Below are 21255 nucleotides of genomic sequence, written 5' to 3'. Positions count from 1 at the left end.
TAGTCTGGGCAACAAAATAAGAGCTTGTCTCAAAACCAAGGAAAACAAAATAACAACAAAAAGTCTGAAACTCTTGGGTACAGATGCAGTGTTTTCTGAATAATTTGGATCCATGGTTGGCTGACTCTGTGGCTGTAGAAGCCACAGTTATGAGGGGGGACGATTGTATTTTATATGGATAGAAATAGCTTCTTGTATGTCACCTATGAGAAGTATAGAATAACATCAGAAGTCTGGTTGCCTCACAGTGGTTTTTCAGCAGCATTTGGAGCTAGGTTTTCAAAGCAGAATGAAGGAGAAAGACACATGTTGTCCAGAGAGTCTCACTAACCATCACCTATTCATTTCTACAGCAGTCAACAGCATGGAAATGAGCTGAGATTCTGGTTGCAAGGACAGGGAATTTTCTACTGTCTTAATTCAATGAATCAAAACAAAACCGGTGAAACTTATAGAGAGGTATTGCCAAATACTGATCTGGAACTAATCATGACATCTACTTTGAAAGCTCTTAAGCCTACGTTAAAGATTATAAAACTCACAAGAGATACAGGCGTTTCTAGGAAATAAAGAGGTGAGATTTTTCTTTGTCAACTGTTGTCGAGTTGACTTTTGGTGCTTTGTTGAAAGTTACTGGATAAATGTAGGCACAAACTCTGCACTGCGGAAGTCCTTTCTACCTAGGAAGTGAGCTCTCATTCTGGGTACTGTGAGGACTCAAACATTCTGGCTGTTATTTCCCAATGGCTATCTAGAAGGATTAGTGCATTTCCCACAAAACAGTCTCTCTTGTTAGATCTTTTACACCTTGTTATGATAGGGTCTAACAGGATAGATAATATTTAGGGTGAGACCCAAACTATCTCTCTGTAAACTGACTTCATTAGAAACTCAGATCCAGTCCATACTGTAATCACAAAACCAGGAAAAATTGCAGGGGGAACTATTGTGAATTTGAGACCAGCCCCCCCCCCAAAAAAAAACATTGGGGGATCAGGCGCTTCAGTAATGCCTTGCCAGTGTAGGCAGAAGGGCCTCGAATGTGACCCTTTGGGCAGTGCACATCTGTAATCTTAGTCCCAGGGAGTTAGGGACAGCTTCCCTCTCACAAATCAGGAGCAATGTACTAGGCCTGTGAGAAATGAACAGTGCTTTCAAATGCATGGCACAAGTTACCTTGTCTGAATCCTGAATTATTTTGACATTTTCAGTACCAAATTTCTCCCCGTAAAGTTTCACAAGTCTCAAGGAAATCTCTGAAAGGCCAGTGAGCTTGGGTTCCTTATAGATATACTCCTTTCCATCTTCTTCTTCAAAAAAAGACTATTGTAAAGGTAAACAAATGATACTGTGTGAACAAACATTCAAGGAGAATCCGCATGACTAGTGACAACATATTTGAATATACTTAAAATAATACTTATTAATATCAGTTTTAATATATTTATGTTGCCTAGTTTATGACATCTTGATATAACCTAGAGTAATTTGGGAAGTTGGAACCTCAACTGAGAAAATACCTTATCAGATAAGGCTGTAGGGCATGTTTTGATAGATGATTGATATAGGAGGACCAAGCCCACAGTGGGTGGGATCACCCCTTGGGCAGGTTGCCCTGGGTTCTACAGGAAAGCAGCACCCCTTCGTGGCCTCTGCACCAGCTCCTGCCTCTAGGTTCCTGCCCTGCTTGAGTTCCTGCTCTGACTTCCTTCAGTAATGGAGTATGACTTGAGAGTTACAAGCTGACATAGACTCTTCTTCTAAAAGTTGCTTTTAATAATTGTGTTTTAACATAAAAATAGAAATTCTAAGACCATATTAATATTTTAATTTTAGTATATTAATAATATATTAAATACCACATGCATATAGTCAACTTTCTAACTTTGAATAAGTTGAGAATTGTCAAAGGCACAAGCATACAAACATTATTGTCTGGAAGGGGGTGATGTTATATGAAAATACTTTTATTTTTTATTTATTGTATTAATTATTCCCATGTAATATTTTCCTGTGTGTACTCAAATTCATAAGTATATAAACATATTCTTGGTAGAAGGAGGAAACTAAAATGTATTTTTTTCATGAATGTTAGTAATGAGAAGTTCATACTTTGCATCCCTGACCTAAGTAGACAAGTGAAGCAAAGTGAACTGGAACATTACAAAATGAGTCCCGTGCTGTGTACACAGCAAGAAAGACTTCTACAAGAAACTACACAAAGGCCATCTAGTAAGTCAAAGGAAAATATTTTAAAAGTCAAACAACTTGATATACTTTGCTAAAGTACACTTACCTGGCCATAAAAGGCAACTCTAAAGAAAGTACCTAAAAGTCGTTTTTTGGTGTGCATAACCTCCAAAATTTTTGTGTAAGCGCCATGGAGAGTTCTATAAACTTGAGTCAGTTTCTGAAAAAATTAGAATAGAGAACTTTGTGATTTTGGCAGTCATTAAGTATCATCAAGATCAACACGCAAGAGAGAAAAAACTATCAATGTTTAGTTTTTGTTATTATTTTGTTCTTGTTCCTTATTTATTTTTGAGACAGGGTATTACTTTACCCACTACAGTACCAGGCCATCCTGGGCTATTAGCAAGACTTCACCTCAAAAGTTGCAATAAAGGGGATCGGGTTGCAGCTGAGTGGTAGAAAACTTGCCTAGCCAGGGTTCAATGCCCAGAAGTACAAAATATTTTAAATTTTATGAACATGTGAATTTTACCTATGTATGTATACTTATTAACTTTCCTTTTTAAAATGAATTTTTCTGCGTGTGATATTTTGCGTGCATGTATGCCTGTATACTACAGAGGTCGGAAGACAGTATCAGATCCCCTGGAATGGGATTTACAGACGATTCTCAGCCACCATGGGGGTGCTGGAAATTGGACCCAGGTCCTCAGCAAAAGCCACAGGTGCTCTTAACCGCTGAGCTGTTTCTCTAGTTCTATTTGTCGATATCTTCAAACATTTTTTTTCTGTTGAATTAATGAGCTTTATGTGGTTTGCTAATAGAGGTATGGGTGAGATAAGCCCTTATATGGGCAAAAATGACTCAAAGACAGCTGTATCATCAAAAGTCTACCGTGGCGTGACTCATGAAAGCCCAAGAGAACTAAAACCCTGGAGCACACTTGCAGGTAGCTGAACTGGTTAAAGAGTGTCTGTTTCAGAGATCTCAGTTGATCTGAGACTCTTCTGGGCAGCTCAGATGGTCTGAGAGTGTCTTCTAGCAGTCCTTACCATTTATATTGGAGAGGGAGGGACTTAGCACCTCTGGTCAGCTTCAGCAACTTCCCAAAACCTTTGAGTTTAAAACAGGTTTTTGTTTTTGTATGTCACCACACTCAGCTCATCCCACATCTACTCTCAAAATAGCTTGAATCCCAAGCCAATTTCCTTCCCCTTTTTGTACAGATGCAGTGGAAATTATGATATGGGCCCAAAGACTTGAATATTAAAAATTCTGCCTTGTGCACATGGCAGCAGTTCTTCACTAGAATTTATCAACAGTTTTCTTGGCAGGGCACATTGGTAGACACTCACAGCTGGCTTATTAATGCCATCATACTGTTTCTTCATCATGGTCAGCCAGTACTTTGTAGTCTCTGCACTCAAGTTCAAAGAAAAGAATCATGTTTTTAGGTCATTCTTGGTGATATGGAGGTTTGGTGGTTTTGACAGTCCAGGGAGGAATGCTACAATCTGGACTGAGTCTTGGAGACAGAGCATGTGTCTATCATGCTCAAGATCCTATGCACCCTGGCACAAACAAAAAGGGCAAAATAAGAATACTTATTCTGTGATACAATTCCAGTATTTTCATTAGAAGACATCAGAGTAAAATGATAGGGACAACATGATATTAGTGTTTTAACAAGACCAAAACAAAGTATAGAAGGCAATGATGGCAATGTGTCCATTCCCTACCTCAAATTCACGGCGTTTCTCATAAATTGGAATAATCAACTTGGAAATCTCAGAAATTACTTCATATCGCTCTGCCTTCCACAAACCATCCACACACTGTTCTAGCAATTCCAGCAAAACCTCCTGCATTAAGAGAAATATTCAATGAGGCATTAAAAGCAGCTTTAGACAAAACAATTGCTAACCATTTTAACTTATTTGTCTTTTTTCTTTTAAAAAATTTTTTATTAGACATTTTCTTCATTTACATTTCAAATGCTATCCCGAAAGTCCCCTATACCCTCCCCTCGCCCTGCTTCCCTACCCATCCACTCCCGCTTCCTGGTTCTGGCGTTTCCCTGTACTGGGGCATATGATCTTTGCAAGACCAAGAGGCCTCTCTTCCCAGTAATGGCCAACTAGGCCATCCTCTGCTACATATGCAGCTAGAGACAAAAGAACATACCAAATGGGCTAAGTTCAAGCAAATGCACAGAAGTCTATTAGTATGACCACATCTTCCCCCTGTTCACTTCTTCCTTCTGAATCAGTAAGCTATAGAGCTCAGGATTCCTGTAGTCCCACTGGTGAGCTTCCTGCCTTAGGGTTGTGATTGCTGGGATTAGAAGTATGTGCCAGCACTACAGTTGAAAATACAGTCTCAGAACTGTATTTTCAAAATCAAATGTTACAAGCACCAGGAAATTAGAAATATTTCTAAAATATGACATTAACGTCAACAGTAAACTACATGTGTTCTGTTTAAGTGATAATAGAGACTTTACTTGCAGATAGTATCATGCTGAATTGAATCCTTTGATTCAAATTATGGGCTCAGTTGATCTGAAAGTTGAAGGGTGATTTACTACAGGATGGAAATCATGCCAGGGTGTGCAGGGCAGGTGGTAAGGGTAGAAGTATGGTTGGATATCATCAACAAATGTTGTATGCATGTATAGAAATAGCAATAATGTACAGAAATATCAACATGCACACATATGCTTTAACAAAAGTAAGTAACTAGACAATGCAAAAAATGCTTAACAAGGTGAATTCCACTAAGCTTGTACACCTCCATTATTTTCTTTCATATTGAAATAATGCATAGAACATTAAAGACAATGTGACAGCTTTTCAAGCTATTGCATTAGTGATTTAGGTCTTCATTAGACTGAAATAATCCAGAGAGCAAATTCTTCCTTCATATGATTTGAACATCAGGGATGGGTTAATGTCCTATGATAGAGAGCTCTTTTGCCTGTGAGAATCATAACAGCTGCTTGCCACAATTTTGTGAAGTATCATCTCATGTTCTCAACAATAAAAAAAGAGTAGGCCAACTGCTATGCTTCTGGCTGAGTCACTAGATCTACAGAACGAATTGCCAAAATGATCCTTGTTTGTTTCTTAGATAACTGAATGCATCCTGTAGATCTCATTGCGATATAGCAGGTGGCAATATTCTATAGATTCCTAGCTAGAAAATGAGGTGAAGTTTTTACTTTATCCCGTTATGAACTGAATTGTATTTCCCAAAATCAGTGCTTCTCACCTTGTCAGGTGCTACCCCTTGGGGGCGGGGTGGTAAATGAGCTTTCACAGGGGTTGTATATCAGATATTCATATTATAATTTGTAACAATAGCAAAATTATAGTTATTAATTAGAAACAAAATAATGTTATGACTGGGAGTCACTACAACATGAGGAGCTGTATTAGAGGGCTGCAGCATTATGAAGGTTATGAAACACTGCTCTAAACTGTAAGCTGAAGTTCTTACCTGCCTCAGAATGTAACCTGATCCAGAAAAAGTGTTATAGATATAATTGATTAAGATGAATATACTGAATAAATAAAATTAACTAATAAAAACGATGAATATACTGATAAAGGGTGAACCCTCAAGCCAATATAGATAGCATAAGACACTGCAGGTATTCAGGAAAATAACATGTGACTGCAGAGACAGAAACAGAATCCATATAGCTGCAAGCTAAGGAATGCTGAGGATCAACAGCTATCATCAGAAGGCAAGGAAGGCTTCTACCTTCTATTCCATTCTTCTTAGAATAATGTAGGTACTGACCTCCTAGATGTTTTTCCTGGTCCAGATAAAGAAGGCAAGTACAAATAACTTGGTTCCCATTTTACTAATCAATTGGGTAAATATTTATAGTTCTACAAAATTTGCACAATGTCTCAATTGCTGACATTCTTAATAAACCATGATTCTTTAAAAATGGGAACACAATTATTTATCTAGTTTTCTTCCGTAACTCATATACTCCTCTTATATAGCAGTTGCTCAATCAATGTGACTACTTGAATAAAGAGTCAACATATTAACATTCAATATCTATGTTAAGAAGTTTAGCAGGCACATGGCGGTACACACCTCTTTAGCACTCAGGCAGAGGCAGAAGGGCAGAGGGGCAGAGAGGCAGAGGCAGAGGGGCAAAGAGGCAAAGAGGCAGAGAGGCAGAGAGGCAGAGGGGCAGAGGGGGAGAGAGGCAGAGGCGGAGGTAAAGGCAGAGGGGCAGAGGGCCAGAGGGGCAGAGAGGCAGAGAGGCAGAGGCAGAGAGGCAGAGAGGCAGAGAGGCAGAGAGGCAGAGAGGCAGAGAGGCAGAGGCAGAGAGGCAGAGAGGCAGAGAGGCAGAGAGGCAGAGAGGCAGAGAGGCAGAGAGGCAGAACTCACAACAATCTTCTTTCCTCTTCCTGTAGACTGCTAGGATAATAGATAATGTGTACTGCTGAATATGACTCATTTTAATATAACTGCTAAATCAGTGTCACCTGTTTCAGATATGAAAGCATGAGGAAACCCTTCTACATGAGACCAAACTGGTACTTGGTTGAACACTGTGATCAATTTATAAAATTAAATAAATAAAAGTATGTATAATTATTGCTATAGAGCACAAAATCCCACTATGTTAACAAGGCTATCTCTAGAGATAACATACAGCTGCTGTTTGGAAGACAAGGAGAAGCTCAAAGATATATGTCCTGTGAAGTACTGTGTGAGACTGGGGCCACATACTAAAACCAACAGAATTCTAAATTATATCTAAGTCTCAGATTATGGAAAGTGAAAAGATTTGTTTCTTTTCTTCTCCTTTTCCCCTTTCTCCACTTGAGACAGGGTCTTGTTCTGTAGCCAGGCTGGTTCAGGAACTAGGTACACTAGACAAATTTCATGGCAATACTCTTGCCTCCGTCCTCTGATAACTTGGGTTATCAGATGCCTGGCATAATATATTCCTAGTACAATTCTTCTTTGGAGGTAGAGTCTCCTTATGTGGCTCAGATTGGCTTGGAACTTGAGATCCTTTGTGCTTCTGCCTTCCAAGATGGAGATTACAGGCATTTGTTGCCATACCTGTGTCAGCGGCAACTGTTAGAAAAAAAGAATTTTGCCAGACAGTGGTGATACACGCCTTTAATCCAAGCATTCATGAGGTAGAAGCAGGCAGATCTCTGTGAGTTCAAGACCAGCCTCTGCTACAGAGCTAGTCCTAGGACAGCCAGGACTACACAGAGAAACTCTGTCTCCAAAAGCAAAACAAACAAATAATAAACAAACAAATAAATACATATTTTAAAAATAAAAAATGTAATTTTGTGGGATGATACACCACTTCAATCTCCGTGAATGTCACATTTGCCTTTTTATAAAACTTTGCATCTAGAATTTTATTTTAGAGGTGATATATTTCATTTTAAAATATTTTTATTACTGTTTCATTATTGTCTTCTATGAAGTCAACAGGTTTCTTTGTGGCATTACTATGCATCCCTATCAGGTACTCCCCTCTTTTCTTATTCTCTATCATGTAAATAGAAAACTTTTGATAGTTAAATTATATAACTCTTTTAAAGATATTTGCTGGTATATGAATATGATGATATTCACTCATTGATTTTTCTGCATGTATCTTTCACTAAAATATATAATTAAAGCTCTTAAAAAAAACTTCAAGAAATTGTACTTACTTATCACTCTCCCTGTAAATAGCAGCTATCATTTCCCAATTCCCAAACATCTCCAAGGTACCTACAGATCATTGCCTTTCCTAAGCAGCAGTTCATTCTTCTCTCCTTCCTAATGTTATTTCCTATGTATTTTGGGTTTGTTTTCCTTTTTAAAAATTGGACATTTTATTTATTTACATTTCAAATGTTATCCTCTTTCCCGATTTCCCCCCGAAGCCCCCTATCCCATTCCCCCCTCCTGCTTCTATGAGGGAGTCTTGAGGGTGGGTGGGGAACATGTGCTTGAGGCTCTTTCCTACTTCTCTTCTATTAGTTTCAGTGTATCTGGTTTTATGTGGAGGTCCTTGATCCAGTTGGACTTGAGCTTTCTACAAGGAGATAAGAATGGATCAATTCGCATTCTTGTACATGCTGACTGCCAGTTGAACCAGCACCATTCATTGAAAATGCTGTCTTTTTCCCCACTGGACGGTTTTAGCTCCCTTGTCAAAGATTAAGTAACCATAGGTGTGTGGGTTCATTTCTGGGTCTTCAATTCTGTTCCACTGATCTACAAGTCTCTGTACCAATACCACACAGTTTGTTATCACTATTGCTCTGTAGTATAGCTTGAACTCAGGGATGGTGATTCCCCCAGAAGTTCTTTTATTGCTGTGAATATTTTTCACTATCTTGGGGTTTTTGTTATTCCAGATGAATTTACAAATTGCTCTTTCTAATTCTAAGAAGAATTGAGTTGGAATTTTGATGGGGGTTGCATTGAATCTGTAGATTGCTTTCTACAGGATGACCATTTTTATTATATTAATCCTGCTAATCCATGAGCATGGGAGATCTTTCCATCTTCTAAGATCTTCTATTTCTTTCTTTAGAGACTTGAAGTTCTTGCTTGGTTAGAGTCACACCAACATATTTTATATTATTTGTGACCATTGTGAAGGGTGTCCATAATTTCTTTCTCAGTCTGGATATGCTTTGAGTAGAGGAAGGCTACTGGTTTGTTTCAGTTAATTTTATATCCAGCCACTTTGCTGAAGTTGTTTATCAAATTTAGGAATTCTCTGGTGGAATTTTTGGGGTCACTTAAGTATACTATCATATCATCTGCAAATAGTGATATTTTGACTTCTTCCTTTCCAATTTGTTTCCCTTTGTTCTCCTTTTGTTGTCGAATTGCTCTGGCTAGGACTTCAAGTACTATATTCAATAGGTAGGGAGGGAGTGGGCAGCCTTGTCGAGTCCCTGATTTTAGGGGGAATGCTTCAAGTTTCTGTCCATTTTTGATGCTGGCTACTGGTTTGCTGTATATAGCTTTTACTAGATTTATGTATGGGCCTTGAATTCCTGATCTTTCCAAGACTTTTACCATGAAGGGATGTTGAATTTTGTCAAATGCTTTCTCAGCATCTAATGAGATGATCATGCGATTTTTATCTTTGAGTTTGTTTATATACTGGATTAAGTTGATGGATTTCGGTATATTGAAGCATCCCTGCATCCCTGGGATGAAACCTACTTGGTCATGATGAATGATTATTTTGATGTGTTCTTGGATTCAGTTTGTGAGAATTTTATTGAGTATTTTGCATCAATATTCACAGGGGAAATTCATCTGAAGTTCTCTTTCTTTGTTGGGTCTTTGCGTGGTTTAGGTTTAAGTGTAATTGTGGCTTCATAAAATGAATTGAGCAGTGTTCTTTCTATTTCTATTTTGTGGAATAGATTGAAGAGAATTGGAATTAGGTCTTCTTTGAAGGTCTGATAGAACTCTGCACTAAACCCATCTGGTCCTGTGTTTTTTTGGTTGGGAGACTTTTAATGACTGCTTCTATTTCTTTAGGGGTTATGGGACTGTTTAGATGGTTTATCTGATCCTGATTTAACTTTGGTACCTGGTATCTGTCTAGAAATTTGTCCATTCATCCAGATTTTCCAGCTTTGTTGAGTATAGGCTTTTGTAGTAGTTTGCTTTTTGAGGCAGGGTTTCCTGTAGCTCAGGCTAGCCTCTTACTCTCTACGTACCAAAGGAGGGCTTGAAATTAAAACTTCTAATCCTCCCATCATTACCTCCGAAGTACTGAAGTATAGGCATGGATAAACTTAACCAGTTTATGCATAGCTGAATATCAAACTCAGGGGTTATGCATGCAAGACAAGTACTCTGCCAAGTGAGCTACATGCTTACCCTGGGCCTTTTACTATTCTGGCTTATGACATAATTGCCACACATCTGGACAATAAGATTGACCTTCCCCAGACTCTGTCTCCAGATTATGTCTAGTCACCTGTAATCCAGCTCTCATATCACAGCCATGTTAATCTCCTTACCTTATACCTCTGATTTTGCATATCACATACCTACATTCTTTCAATGACTATCTCCCGAGCAGAACTTGGAGAGCATAGTTCATCATTTTACAGTCCTTTTATCTCAAGTCAATAGGCTTGATCTTATGTTGGTGCTTAACAGATCTTTACTGATGGACAAGCAAAGCTGTTTTCTAACCATCTGCAGTAGGAAGCAGGGCGCTTCCATTCACACTACTTTGTTACAAATATCGTGCCTATTTTAAGTAAAAGACAATTTTAACTCTAGTTTTCTAGAGTCCCTTTTCACATGCTAGGTGGGATCTAGTCACAGAGATCATCGTATAAAGATGGTCAATAATGGAGGTTAAAAATAAGTTTTATTCATTTTATTTGTATGAGTATTTTGCCTACATGTATGTATATATACCACTGGAGTGTATGGTGTCCATGAAGGCCAGACGAGGGAATCAGGTCTCCTGAAACTAGAGTAAGAGATGGTTATGAACCACCATGTAAGTGCTGGGAATCAAATCTGGCTCCTCGGAAAGAACAAATGCTCTTAACCACTAAACCATTTTTCTAGCCATCTAAATGTTGTATTTTAAAACAAGATAATGGGAAGAGTTACTGAGACAAGATTCTATCCTGCCAACAGGAATTCCTTTGCCTAAACAGTTTTATTACTTAAAGCTTACCAACCCTTAGTCATTTTTCAATTTAAGCCAGATCTAGTAACATAATATAAATACAATTCAAAATGGGAAATTTCTATAAATGATGATGCATGCCCTGGGCTCTTACTTCACTGTAATGAACATCCATCATCCCGGCATCTTCTTTCATGGCTCCTTCTTCATCTATATTGGGAGTAATTTTCTTGAACGCTGAACACCCACTAGGGAATAATTCTGTGTGGAAAACCAGAAACGGACCATATTTATTACAAAAAAATTTGGTAAATAACAGATACCCTTAAAAGGATATGCTATTTTTAATAACTTATGACTTTGGGTCAAAGTCATATTTTAATAACTTATGACTTTGGGTCAAAGTCATAAGTACATGTTTCAGCTGTAAAAGTAATTTCATATATTCCTCAGATCTACTATATTCTATGGTTCTTCCTCCTGTACAAAGTGAGCCCAAATTCATTATAATAAGTAAGTTATGGTTTTGGTGCACGATCTGCAGTGGCTGGTGTAGATGATTTCCTAGTATAAAAATTATATTAAAATGCACATCTTTTCTATATTTGCTCTGTCCATATCATCTAGACAAGAGGGTGGACAATTTTTGTTTAACCACCGAAAGACCTTTGGTAATCATCTCTAGTGTTTAAATTTCGCTGAGACTTGGAAAGGGAAGTCAGTTAGTTATTGGAAGAGCCTAGCCCAGGATTTATGACAGACAGGAAGTGAAACAGATGGCAGAGATAAAACACCCTTGGAGAAACTGAGTGTGTCATAGATTTAAAAGTTAGATGAGCCTGTGTCACTGTATGAATTTGGATGTTTGTTTCTCTAGTATTTATAGTTTTTCATCATCATTACTACCACCACTACCATTATAGCAAGAATAATAATAGAAGTTTGTGAGAATTGCATGAACACTTGCTTGGAATAGAGCTTAGTGTAAAAGAAGGACTAAATGAATTATTATTGCTAAGTAAGCCTGTCAATATTTTAAAGTAACTTTCTCAAGATAAAATAAAAGAACTGCTGCCAGCTGGAGTCCTGGGAAGTTACCAGTAAACTGTAGCTGAAAAGAACTTTTACAACTGTGACCAAAATTGTTATTGTGGAGTGAGAATCTAGGTGGAGAAAGTCACATGGTGTCCCAACAGTCTGTGTTTTCTAGGATCTTGTGATTTAGAGGGGAACAAACAGGCACATTTCATATATGGCTGGCATCAAACTTATAACCATCCTCCTGTCTCTGCCTCCCAAGTGCTGAGAATGTGGGTGAGGTATACTCCACCTAGCTTTGACACGGAATCTTGATCTTAATGCTTCATAGTTATTGCTTCTACATTCCCACATGCCATTCTAGAGAAATAAAAATGGCAGCAGTCCAGGAAGGTACAAACAGTTTGAGTCCAAGTGACCCTGTGAAAAGAGTGAGTAGGATTTTGGAGGATGGGATTGCAGTGCCAATACTTAATTAGAAAAATGACTGGCAGTCAGAAGAAGAGTAAGAGGTAAGATCTTGGGGGGTGAGCATTAAAGGGGAAGCTGGAACTAGGAACAAACAAGGGAATGAAGTACTTTGTGAAATTTTAGCTATATGACACTGGATACGAAGACTTGGGAATGAAAACAGCATTACCCTATAAGGAATGAGAAAAAGAGACGCTATAGAGAAGGGAAATCACATATTTTGGGCTTATGGGAGAATCTGAAGCTCCAAAGTTTTGCTGAACGAGGATGTTATGTGGTGGTACAAAAATGCAGAAAACTTGACTCTTGTTTTCCCAGGGGAAAAGTGTTGTGCCCTCTCTCAGGAAAAGAGAAGAATGCCAAAGTCTCTAGAGAGTGAGATCCAGAACATGGCAAGGCTCTCAGACAAAATGAAAAGAAATTCTGACTTGTGTTGTATCTTATATTTGAGGACAAGAAAGAGTAACATAACAAATTCCCCATTATCACTGCTTCCACTGACTTGGGCAAAGGGAAGAGCCTGAGAATCTATCTATAAGCTATCTCTGGTACAAAGATCAGGGACCTGTTGGAAGGTGGGGTGGGGTCAATTGCAGATGCCCTTCCACTTTCATTTTCTTTTCTTTCTTCTTTTTTCTATGGGGAGGGGCAGGAATGGGATCAGATATCACACCATAGCTGGGACTCACTATGTGGTACAGGCTGGCCTCAGAATTCTAACCCTCCCACTCCTGAATACAGGCATGAGTCACCATTCCTGGCTTCCTCTTTTCCCTTTTCCTGGCACTTCAGTGCCCAAAACAAGGGGTTCAAGATTACAACAGTGGTCCTTCACTTAAGGTGACACCCCTAGGGACCAGGAAACTACCTGGCAGAACAAACTTTATTTTTATTAAAAGAAAGTCTAAATGATAGAACATTTGGTTCCAATATGTCAGCTAATTAGCATTCTATTACATCATGATTAAGAATATTTTTATAGTGCATTTCAAGAGAAATGGCTGCGGGGCCAGCTGAGGGTATAACTCAAAATAATGGAGGACTTGTGTACTATGTACATCACCCTGAGTTCCATCCCAGAGCGAGGGAGAGAAGGGTTGGGTGAAATGAGCTGAAAGTACAGTTCTTTGAGATGTCAGAAAACAAATTTTTGGTGCTACATACCAGTCAGGGATTTACAATGTAAATACTCTTTTTTTTTTTTTGTCTTCGGTACTAATGGACAATTAATTGAAAACAATAAGTTCTAGTGTGTCTTGATGATCATTGCTAAATGTAATTTAAAGCATATTTTGCTTGAAGAGTCAAGTCTTTTTTGGATTTTTTAAATACTGCTGGGTTGCAGAGTTCTCACATTAGATAGTGGCTATCCCTGGGCGCCAGGAAACCACCAGATAGAAGAAACTTTGTTTTTATTTTAAAAAGTCTACACGATAGAACATTTGCTTACAATGTGTCAGCTAGGCAGCATCTTATTCCATTTTCATTAAGAATATTTTTATAGTATGCTTAACTGATTTAGCTTAGTTAAGTATCTTGATACTATTCTCATAGTTTAAGCAGATAATTTAAAAAAGCTGTTTTGGATTCCTTTTTTCTTTCAATCATTAAAACTAAGGTGGAAAAACCCCCGAGGATTTCTACTCCTGCTGCCCTTTTAGAATAAGGTTTTCTAGTTTAAGATCGTTGATTTCTACAGGTTCAAAAATAGACAGCAGCCATAAATAAAAATATAAACAGCTCTCAAATTTAACATTTCTTTGTTTAAAATGCAAAACATCATTTTGCCCCTTAGCTCTTTGAGGTTGATGAGAGATAAACTTGAAAGAACCTTAGGAATATCATGAACTACATCAATGACAAGCTTGGGCTACATCCACTTGTTAAGACAGGTCAGATTGCCGATTAAGGTATCTGCCTAATGCTGAAATAACTAGAGCAAGATACACTTTTTCTAAACTTAAGGCCAGGCTAGTGGGGAGAAATCAATCTTGCTCTGAAGGTCTTTATACCCGTGAATAAAACACGATTCTTGGGAAGAATTTCTAACAGAATTACCTGTTTTCAAAATGGAAAGGCTTTATTTTCAATAGGCCTGGAACTCATATTTCAAGTGCCCACTAATTAGAAAGCTGGTGTAACAGGAAGCCAGTTTCTCCGGAAAGCATTTAAAACCAAAGAATGGTGTTTAAGAACCTCATGTGTGTCAATGGATATGGAATGGCCTGTGTGCAACTTTGATTTGTATTTTTAGGGCAACTTGACAAACATATCAGTGTTCTAATTTATAAAGATGAATTGGGTCTTATTTTGATCAATTCTTTCTCCATTAGAACTACTTGTAGGGACTGCCTGGACAGCTTGGTCCAAAAGCACATGCTTATTGTGCCTGTAGCCATTTTATCAATCCCCAGACCCCCTTGCCCCGACTAAGGAGAGAATGAAAACAATATATAGATTTGCTTTCTTTTTGATAAATCATTCTTAATTTTTGTTTAATATCAAGTCTTTGTACTTGTGAGCAAAACAAGATTCTCAGGAAGAATCTCTAATATAATTATGTATTGTCAAAATCTAGAGAGTTAATTCCTAATAATTCTTAATGAGTCTGGGACTATTTCTGGTTCATACTTTGTAGTCCACCCTAACTTGGAATTCATCATGTAGCCCAGGCTCTCTTGGATTTGTGCAGTCCTCCTGCCTTAGCCTTGATGTGCTGGGATTATAGACCCCACAACCCCTAGCTGAGTATAACAATCTGTAAACTTGATTATTCAGAAGCATTTCACTGTCAGTTTAAAATATAAGTAAAATGCTGAAAATGTTGCTCAGGTATGCTTGCTTGATTAGCATTCACAAAGTTCTGGGCTTGATCTCCAACACCGCATGCCCATAGTCCCGGCGGGGCGGGGGGTAGAGGCAGGAATAGCAGAAGTTCAAGGTCACTCTTGGCTATATAGCAAGTCTGAGGTTTGCTTGGACTATATGAAATCTTACCCCTTCTCCCAAACCTAAATGACATGAATGCATAGTTTAATCATTCTAGTCATATTTGGGAAGAATCTCCACAGTGGCCATTATTTTACATGTGAAATGAAAAATACAGACATTCCAGAGATAATAAAATAAGAAAAACATAGGAAAAAAAGGAGCAATATGACTCCTTTAAGTTGCTTTCATTTTGCCCTCATTGTGATAGATAGCAGATGTCTTGATTGCAATCGCCACTACCAATTAACTTTTAAACCTTGCTCAATTGTTTTGCTATTTGAATATTTATAAAATTCAGCAATATTATTTAGGGATGGGGAAGCTTTCAGCCTGATCCCTGAATTAGGAATCTTGAATTAGAAATACAGAAGTGTTGATGTCCTTCAAGGGCCTGATTCCCTTTAACACTCAGGTATCACTGCATAAAAATAGCTCTAGATACCTAGTCCAATGACAGTGGTTGGTGAAGTTAAGGATGAGGAAGGGAAAGAAGCAATCATAAATCTGAAAGAATTATGCAGAGCTTCTCTTGAGCCCTAAGAAGAACTGAATTTGTGGCAGTCATCCAGGGAGATAGACTTGGGAAATAAATACTGGGCAGCAAGCCCAGCCGTGTACTATTTAACTTATTCTTATAACCTCCCACAGAAGCCAAAGCCAAAATGAGCAGTCTAGTCTTCTTTTATAACAATGTCTGTTTAGCACTGAATGAGGCTGAAGGTAAACATATTTTTAAGAGCTCAATTCTATCCCATTCACAATTGCACACTGCAAAGATAGAGAGTCCAGCCGAGAGTCCTCCCATCTCAGAACAGAAAGGTCTTACTCTTTCGGTGAAGAAATTCTGCAACTAGAGCCGCTACATGGACATAACACATTGCAGCCTAGAAGTGGATGACAAAGAAAGAAGTGTCAGAATAGGTTCAAAGGAGTTTGAAGAGTTCCAGTGGGAGCAAAATTTTAAGTATTCACCTCAGAAAAATCTCCATTTTTTATATGAATTTTGGCCATGCTGTCAAGCCAAGTTTTCCTCAGCTCTGGTGTGCTGGCATAAGATTTAGCTAAGCTATACTGGAGATCAATTAGCATTTCAGGGTCTTTCTCATGTTCCTTCATTTGGGCAGTGGCCATAAGAACGGTGCGGATCCTCTTGGTCAAATCTTTGACTTCTGTGGGAAAAGCAGTTGCCTAATTTCAAAACAAAAGAAAACAAAAAAACCCACATATTTAGCAGTATTGTCAATAGGATTGAAGCATGAGCATCCAAATGTGGGGACTATAATATGGTTTTTATTCCTTATTAACAGTTGGTAGTACTATATTTCATATGGCAAATCTAAAGGGTTTTTAATTAGTTATTTTATTAAAATTATGCAACTAGCCAGGCTTTAAAGGCTTTTGAACCTGATGGCAATACTCAAAGCCCATAAAAACATGATCTTTGAGGTCACACTATCTGGCTTTCATTGTTAATGCTACATGTTTGGTTTATTTGTAACAGTAACTGAAAGTTATTGACAGCACATAGGTACTGGGTACTGATCTGGGTGCTTTATATGTTTTAATTAAGTTCTCTTTTTATGCATTTCCACCAGTGGGAAAACTGAGTCCCAGAGCAGTTGAGAAGCTCAGCCACCATCTCTTGGTTGGCAAGTCATGGAGACAGGACCTCTTATCAGGCAATCTGGCTCCAGAGCTAGTGCTCTGCAGGCAACATCCCATAGTGAGAAGCGTGCCTATCTTGCCCACTGACTATAACACACACCTTAGTGAAAACCCTGCTGCCAACTTTCCATTTCCACAAAGGAAAGGTTGTGAGTCACATCACACTCCAGAGACATTAAAGAGAACATTAACCTCTCAAAGTGTTTCTGACTCCAAGATGGGGATGGGGCAAGTACACAGTTAGGGAACTTAATATGAATATAATATACCGTTCTGCCTTTTTGTCTGCTTTAAAAATCATTATTAGATGCATCTAACCCCCTTGTGTTCATTCACAGAAATTCTACTTCCTGAGGGAAAGGCTAACCTTATTGTAACAGGGATACAGGTGACCTTAGCAGATAAAACTAAGTCATTCACAAACGAGTAAAGGGAAGGCAAAGGGGCTCTTCTTGAGGAGAGCTAACATCAACCCTATTCACTTGGAAAACATCATGCTAATCTACCTGTATAAGATGGCTTTGAGCATGGTAACAACTAGAAACATAAATTCTTGGAGCATGAGTAAAATAGCTGAAATAGTACACGTTGCTTCTGTGCTCCTGGGATTAGCTGAACTGTATACTGATCCCCTGGGGAACCCACAAAGCTGCTTGAAGGCAAACTTTCCCAGCCTGTGAGCAGCTGGCACTACTCAGTGTTTTGCTCCCTGTAAGCAGCACTCCTATGGGAATGGTTTTCTGGTACATAGATTCTACACGTCCCAAACATCAAGCACGTTGTGACTGTGAGCTTTTGATTTTTTAAAAAGATTTCATGCACTATTGTCAAATATACGAGAATATGACTTTTCCCGAGAATGTGGACAGTTCATCGCCCTGGAAGCATCTCAGAACCTGTTTCCAGGCAACACAGTAGGCGAAGCAGGGTTTTGTTTTGTTTTGTTTTTTTTGTTTTTTTTTTTTTAAACAATGCCCTAGTTTTTAAGCATGTAGTGCTCAGAATCCTAGGTTTGATCCTGATGGACTGGTGCTGAAGATGGACAATTTTGGACTGTTATAGCAAGCAACATTCGGTTGGCCTAACGTTTGGAAGTCACAAAACCAACAAATAATGAAACCCTTCTGTTCCATTTCTTATCTTTTGGCAATGGATCTGATAGCCATCCTAAGAAGTGAAATTTCTCTCAAATTTCCAACTCAGTTTTTAATTAGCTGGTATTATAAATGGTAACAATTTTTAAGAAAGAAAATAAATATTTCTTTTCCGAGCAAATTTAGAAATCAAGCAGAAAAAACAACACAGATTTTATTACTAACAGACACAGAGTTTAAAGATTTATTTAGTTACTGCTGAATATAATTGTTAGAGATCCAGTGGTAAGTAAAAGCCAACAACTCTTAAAGCACACATTCTCTATGTTCCATACTGACAGTCACTGAGAATTCCACCACGGTTTAAGAATATAAACTCTTTTTTTTAGTTAAAGTGGTTTTTATTCGTTATTTTGGTGTTGGAGATTAAACTCAGTGCACTGTTCATGGTGAGCACCACTGACTCAGAATTCCAGCCAAAGTGGTTTGAGTTTATTCCTTACCTTCATAGGTCTGTCGCTATTTGCAAAGTTATTGATAATGAATAAAGACTCTTGAAATCTCGATCCTCCACTTAGTGCTACATCAGCTATTAGCTGACTCACAGCAATGATTATCTGTGGGAAGAAATAAAGGTTACTTTTTTCAAAAGGGTTAAAAAAAAAGTGCTTGGAGGGGTGGGGAGGGGTATCACTGTACTGTGTCCAGGCTAACATCTAACTTGCTTCTGTCTTCCTGCTTCAGTCTCTTCAATAGCTCAGACTGCAGGCTAATGGTTGTTTCCTTATCAATAACCCTTTCCCTAGTAAAGGGCTCTAATGGGAACGACCAAGGCAGTGGAGATACATAACTAGAGATTGCCTATATTACATAGTAGACTACTGAGCCAAAAAGTCCCCACTGTGTTTAGATTTTGAGTTGTTTCATCAATTAATCATAATGATATGAAGATGGAGAATAATTATCACCCAGTGTGTTCTCTGTGCTGGAGTGGTGCCAGCTGCTATATGCTTTTCATTTTCACCCTCATACTCATAACAATATAAGATGGCAAATACTTGGCCTCATTTTACAGATGAGCAATCTGGTTCAGCTAGATTAAGTAACTTGCCTAGGGTCACACACCATGTATGTAGTTGATCTATGAGTCTAGCACAAGCAGATAGCTATCTCTCTAAGTTCTGTAATTTCCACAAAATCTTGAGATTAATTGCACGTCTTTGAGACAGGGTCTTGGTGTGCTATCCAGACTGATCTTGGACTTGTGGGCTTAAGTGATCCTCTTGCCTTGGCATCTCAAGTATATGAGAGTATACAGGTGCAGGCTAGCACTCCCAGGTCAATTCTTCTTTAATTCCTGCTTTTTTTTTTGAGACAGGTTCTTCTTGTCCTGTAGATTAGGCTGGCTCAAACACGTAATCCTTTTACCCTAATCTTGCACGTGTTTGGATTTTAGGCATGTGCTATCATGCTTGGCAATCTTTTGTTGTTAAATAAAGGTTTTACAGATGCATGCAAAACAACCAGAATCACCTGCCATTTACTATCTACTAATCTTACTATCTAATCATCTTACTTTAGGCTCACAAAAATTCTGAAGTAGAGTTTCTCCTATTTTATATTTGAGGAAACTGAGGTACAGAGGCTAAAGAAGTCAGCTGCTCCATGTCCAGACTGTCATGGAATCTGAACGAGAACACGCATCCTTAAGACTTACACTCTAGAGTAGTCTTGTCCAAGAGAAAGAGAATGTGAGTCACATATGTAAGTAGCTACAATGAAAAAGAAATGGAAGTGAAACTTATTTTAGTTTTCCTATTTACTTTGTGTGTGTGTGTGTGTGTGTGTGTTCCACATGTGCTGCACCTATACATGCATGTGAATATCAGAGGACAACTGTCAGGAGTTTGGTTGTTGGTGCTTAAAAGCAGGTCATCAGGCTTGGTAGCAAGCACTTTACCCACTGAGTCATCTTAATGGCCCCAAATTTATTTTGATATATTTTAATTAATCCCCAAATTTGACAAATCATTTCAACATATAAACAATATAAGACACCTTAGATGCTCTATTTTTTAATGTACTTAGTCTTTATATTTTTGACACATCTCAGTTTGGGTCAGTCCCATTTCAAGTGGCAGAGAGCCACATGGTCTGAGCTATGGCACAGAAAGGAAAATCCAGATATTGATTTCTTTTGCAGTGCTGAGACTAGAACCCGGAGCCTTCTGCATGCTAGGCAAGCATTCTACCACTGAGCTATAAACTCAGGCCTCTTTGTACTTTTTGTTTTGAGATAGTGTCTTTCAGGTTGCCCTGGCTGGCACTGACTTCACGCTATAGACAAAGTAAGACTTGAAGATGATATCCACTTACCTTAGTTTTCGATGGAGCTATAAATGTTGCTCTTTGTGGGGAAAGAGTGAGAGGTGGGTGCACACACGTTTGCAGGTACACATGTATGCCTATGTGTGGAGGTTAGCCCATTCTTCAGTTGCTGTCTACCTTTCTTTTTCAATTTTTATTAGATATTTTCTTCATTTACATTTCAAATGTTATCCTGAAAGTCCCCTATACCCTCTCCCACACCCTGCTACCCTACCCACCCACTCCCATTTCTTGGCCCTGGCGTTCCCCTGTACTGGGGCATATAAAGCTTGCAATACCAAGGGACCTCTCTTCCCACTGATGGCCGACTAAGCCATCTTCTGCTACATATGCAGCTAGAGACACGAGCTCTGGGGGTACTGGTTAGTTCATATTGTTATTCCACCTATAGGGTTGCAGAACCCTTCAGCTCCTTGGATACTTTCTTTAGCTCCTCCATTAGGGGCCCTGTGTTCCATCAAATAGATGACTGTGAGCATTCACTTCTGTATTTGCCAGGCACTGGCATAGCCTCACATGAGACAGCTATATCAGGGTCCTTTCAGCAAAATCTTGCTGGCATGTGCAATAGTGTCTGCGTTTGGTGGCTAACTATGGAATGGATCCCCGGGTGGGGTAGTCTCTGGATGCTACATCCTTTCATCTTAGCTCACCAGTCACACCAGTCAGAATGGCTAAGATCAAAAATTCAGGTGACAGCAGATGCTGGTGAGGATGTGGAGAAAGAGGAACACTCCTCCATTGCT

General features: G+C 38.6%; 1 protein-coding gene across 4 annotated transcripts in view; it reads right to left on the bottom strand.

Moving 5' to 3' along the window:
- Positions 1-21255, bottom strand: part of Dock11 (dedicator of cytokinesis 11) — a 189300-nt gene that overhangs the window by 12967 nt on the left and 155078 nt on the right. For all 4 annotated transcript variants that reach the window (XM_006541408.4, XM_006541406.4, XM_006541407.4 and 1 more), the window contains 7 exons: positions 18625-18738; positions 16335-16550; positions 16189-16246; positions 11017-11123; positions 3934-4056; positions 2297-2410; positions 1177-1323 (listed from right to left, as the gene is read on the bottom strand). In XM_006541408.4, coding sequence (XP_006541471.1) covers positions 1177-1323; positions 2297-2410; positions 3934-4056; positions 11017-11123; positions 16189-16246; positions 16335-16550; positions 18625-18738 — 879 coding nt within the window. The remainder of the gene's footprint in view (positions 1-1176; positions 1324-2296; positions 2411-3933; positions 4057-11016; positions 11124-16188; positions 16247-16334; positions 16551-18624; positions 18739-21255) is intronic.

Source organism: Mus musculus, chromosome X (assembly GCF_000001635.26).
Source record: "Mus musculus strain C57BL/6J chromosome X, GRCm38.p6 C57BL/6J".
Taxonomy (NCBI): Eukaryota; Metazoa; Chordata; class Mammalia; order Rodentia; family Muridae; genus Mus; species Mus musculus.
The sequence above is the reverse complement of the archived record's forward strand: the minus strand, read 5'-3'. Positions and strand labels throughout refer to the sequence as shown.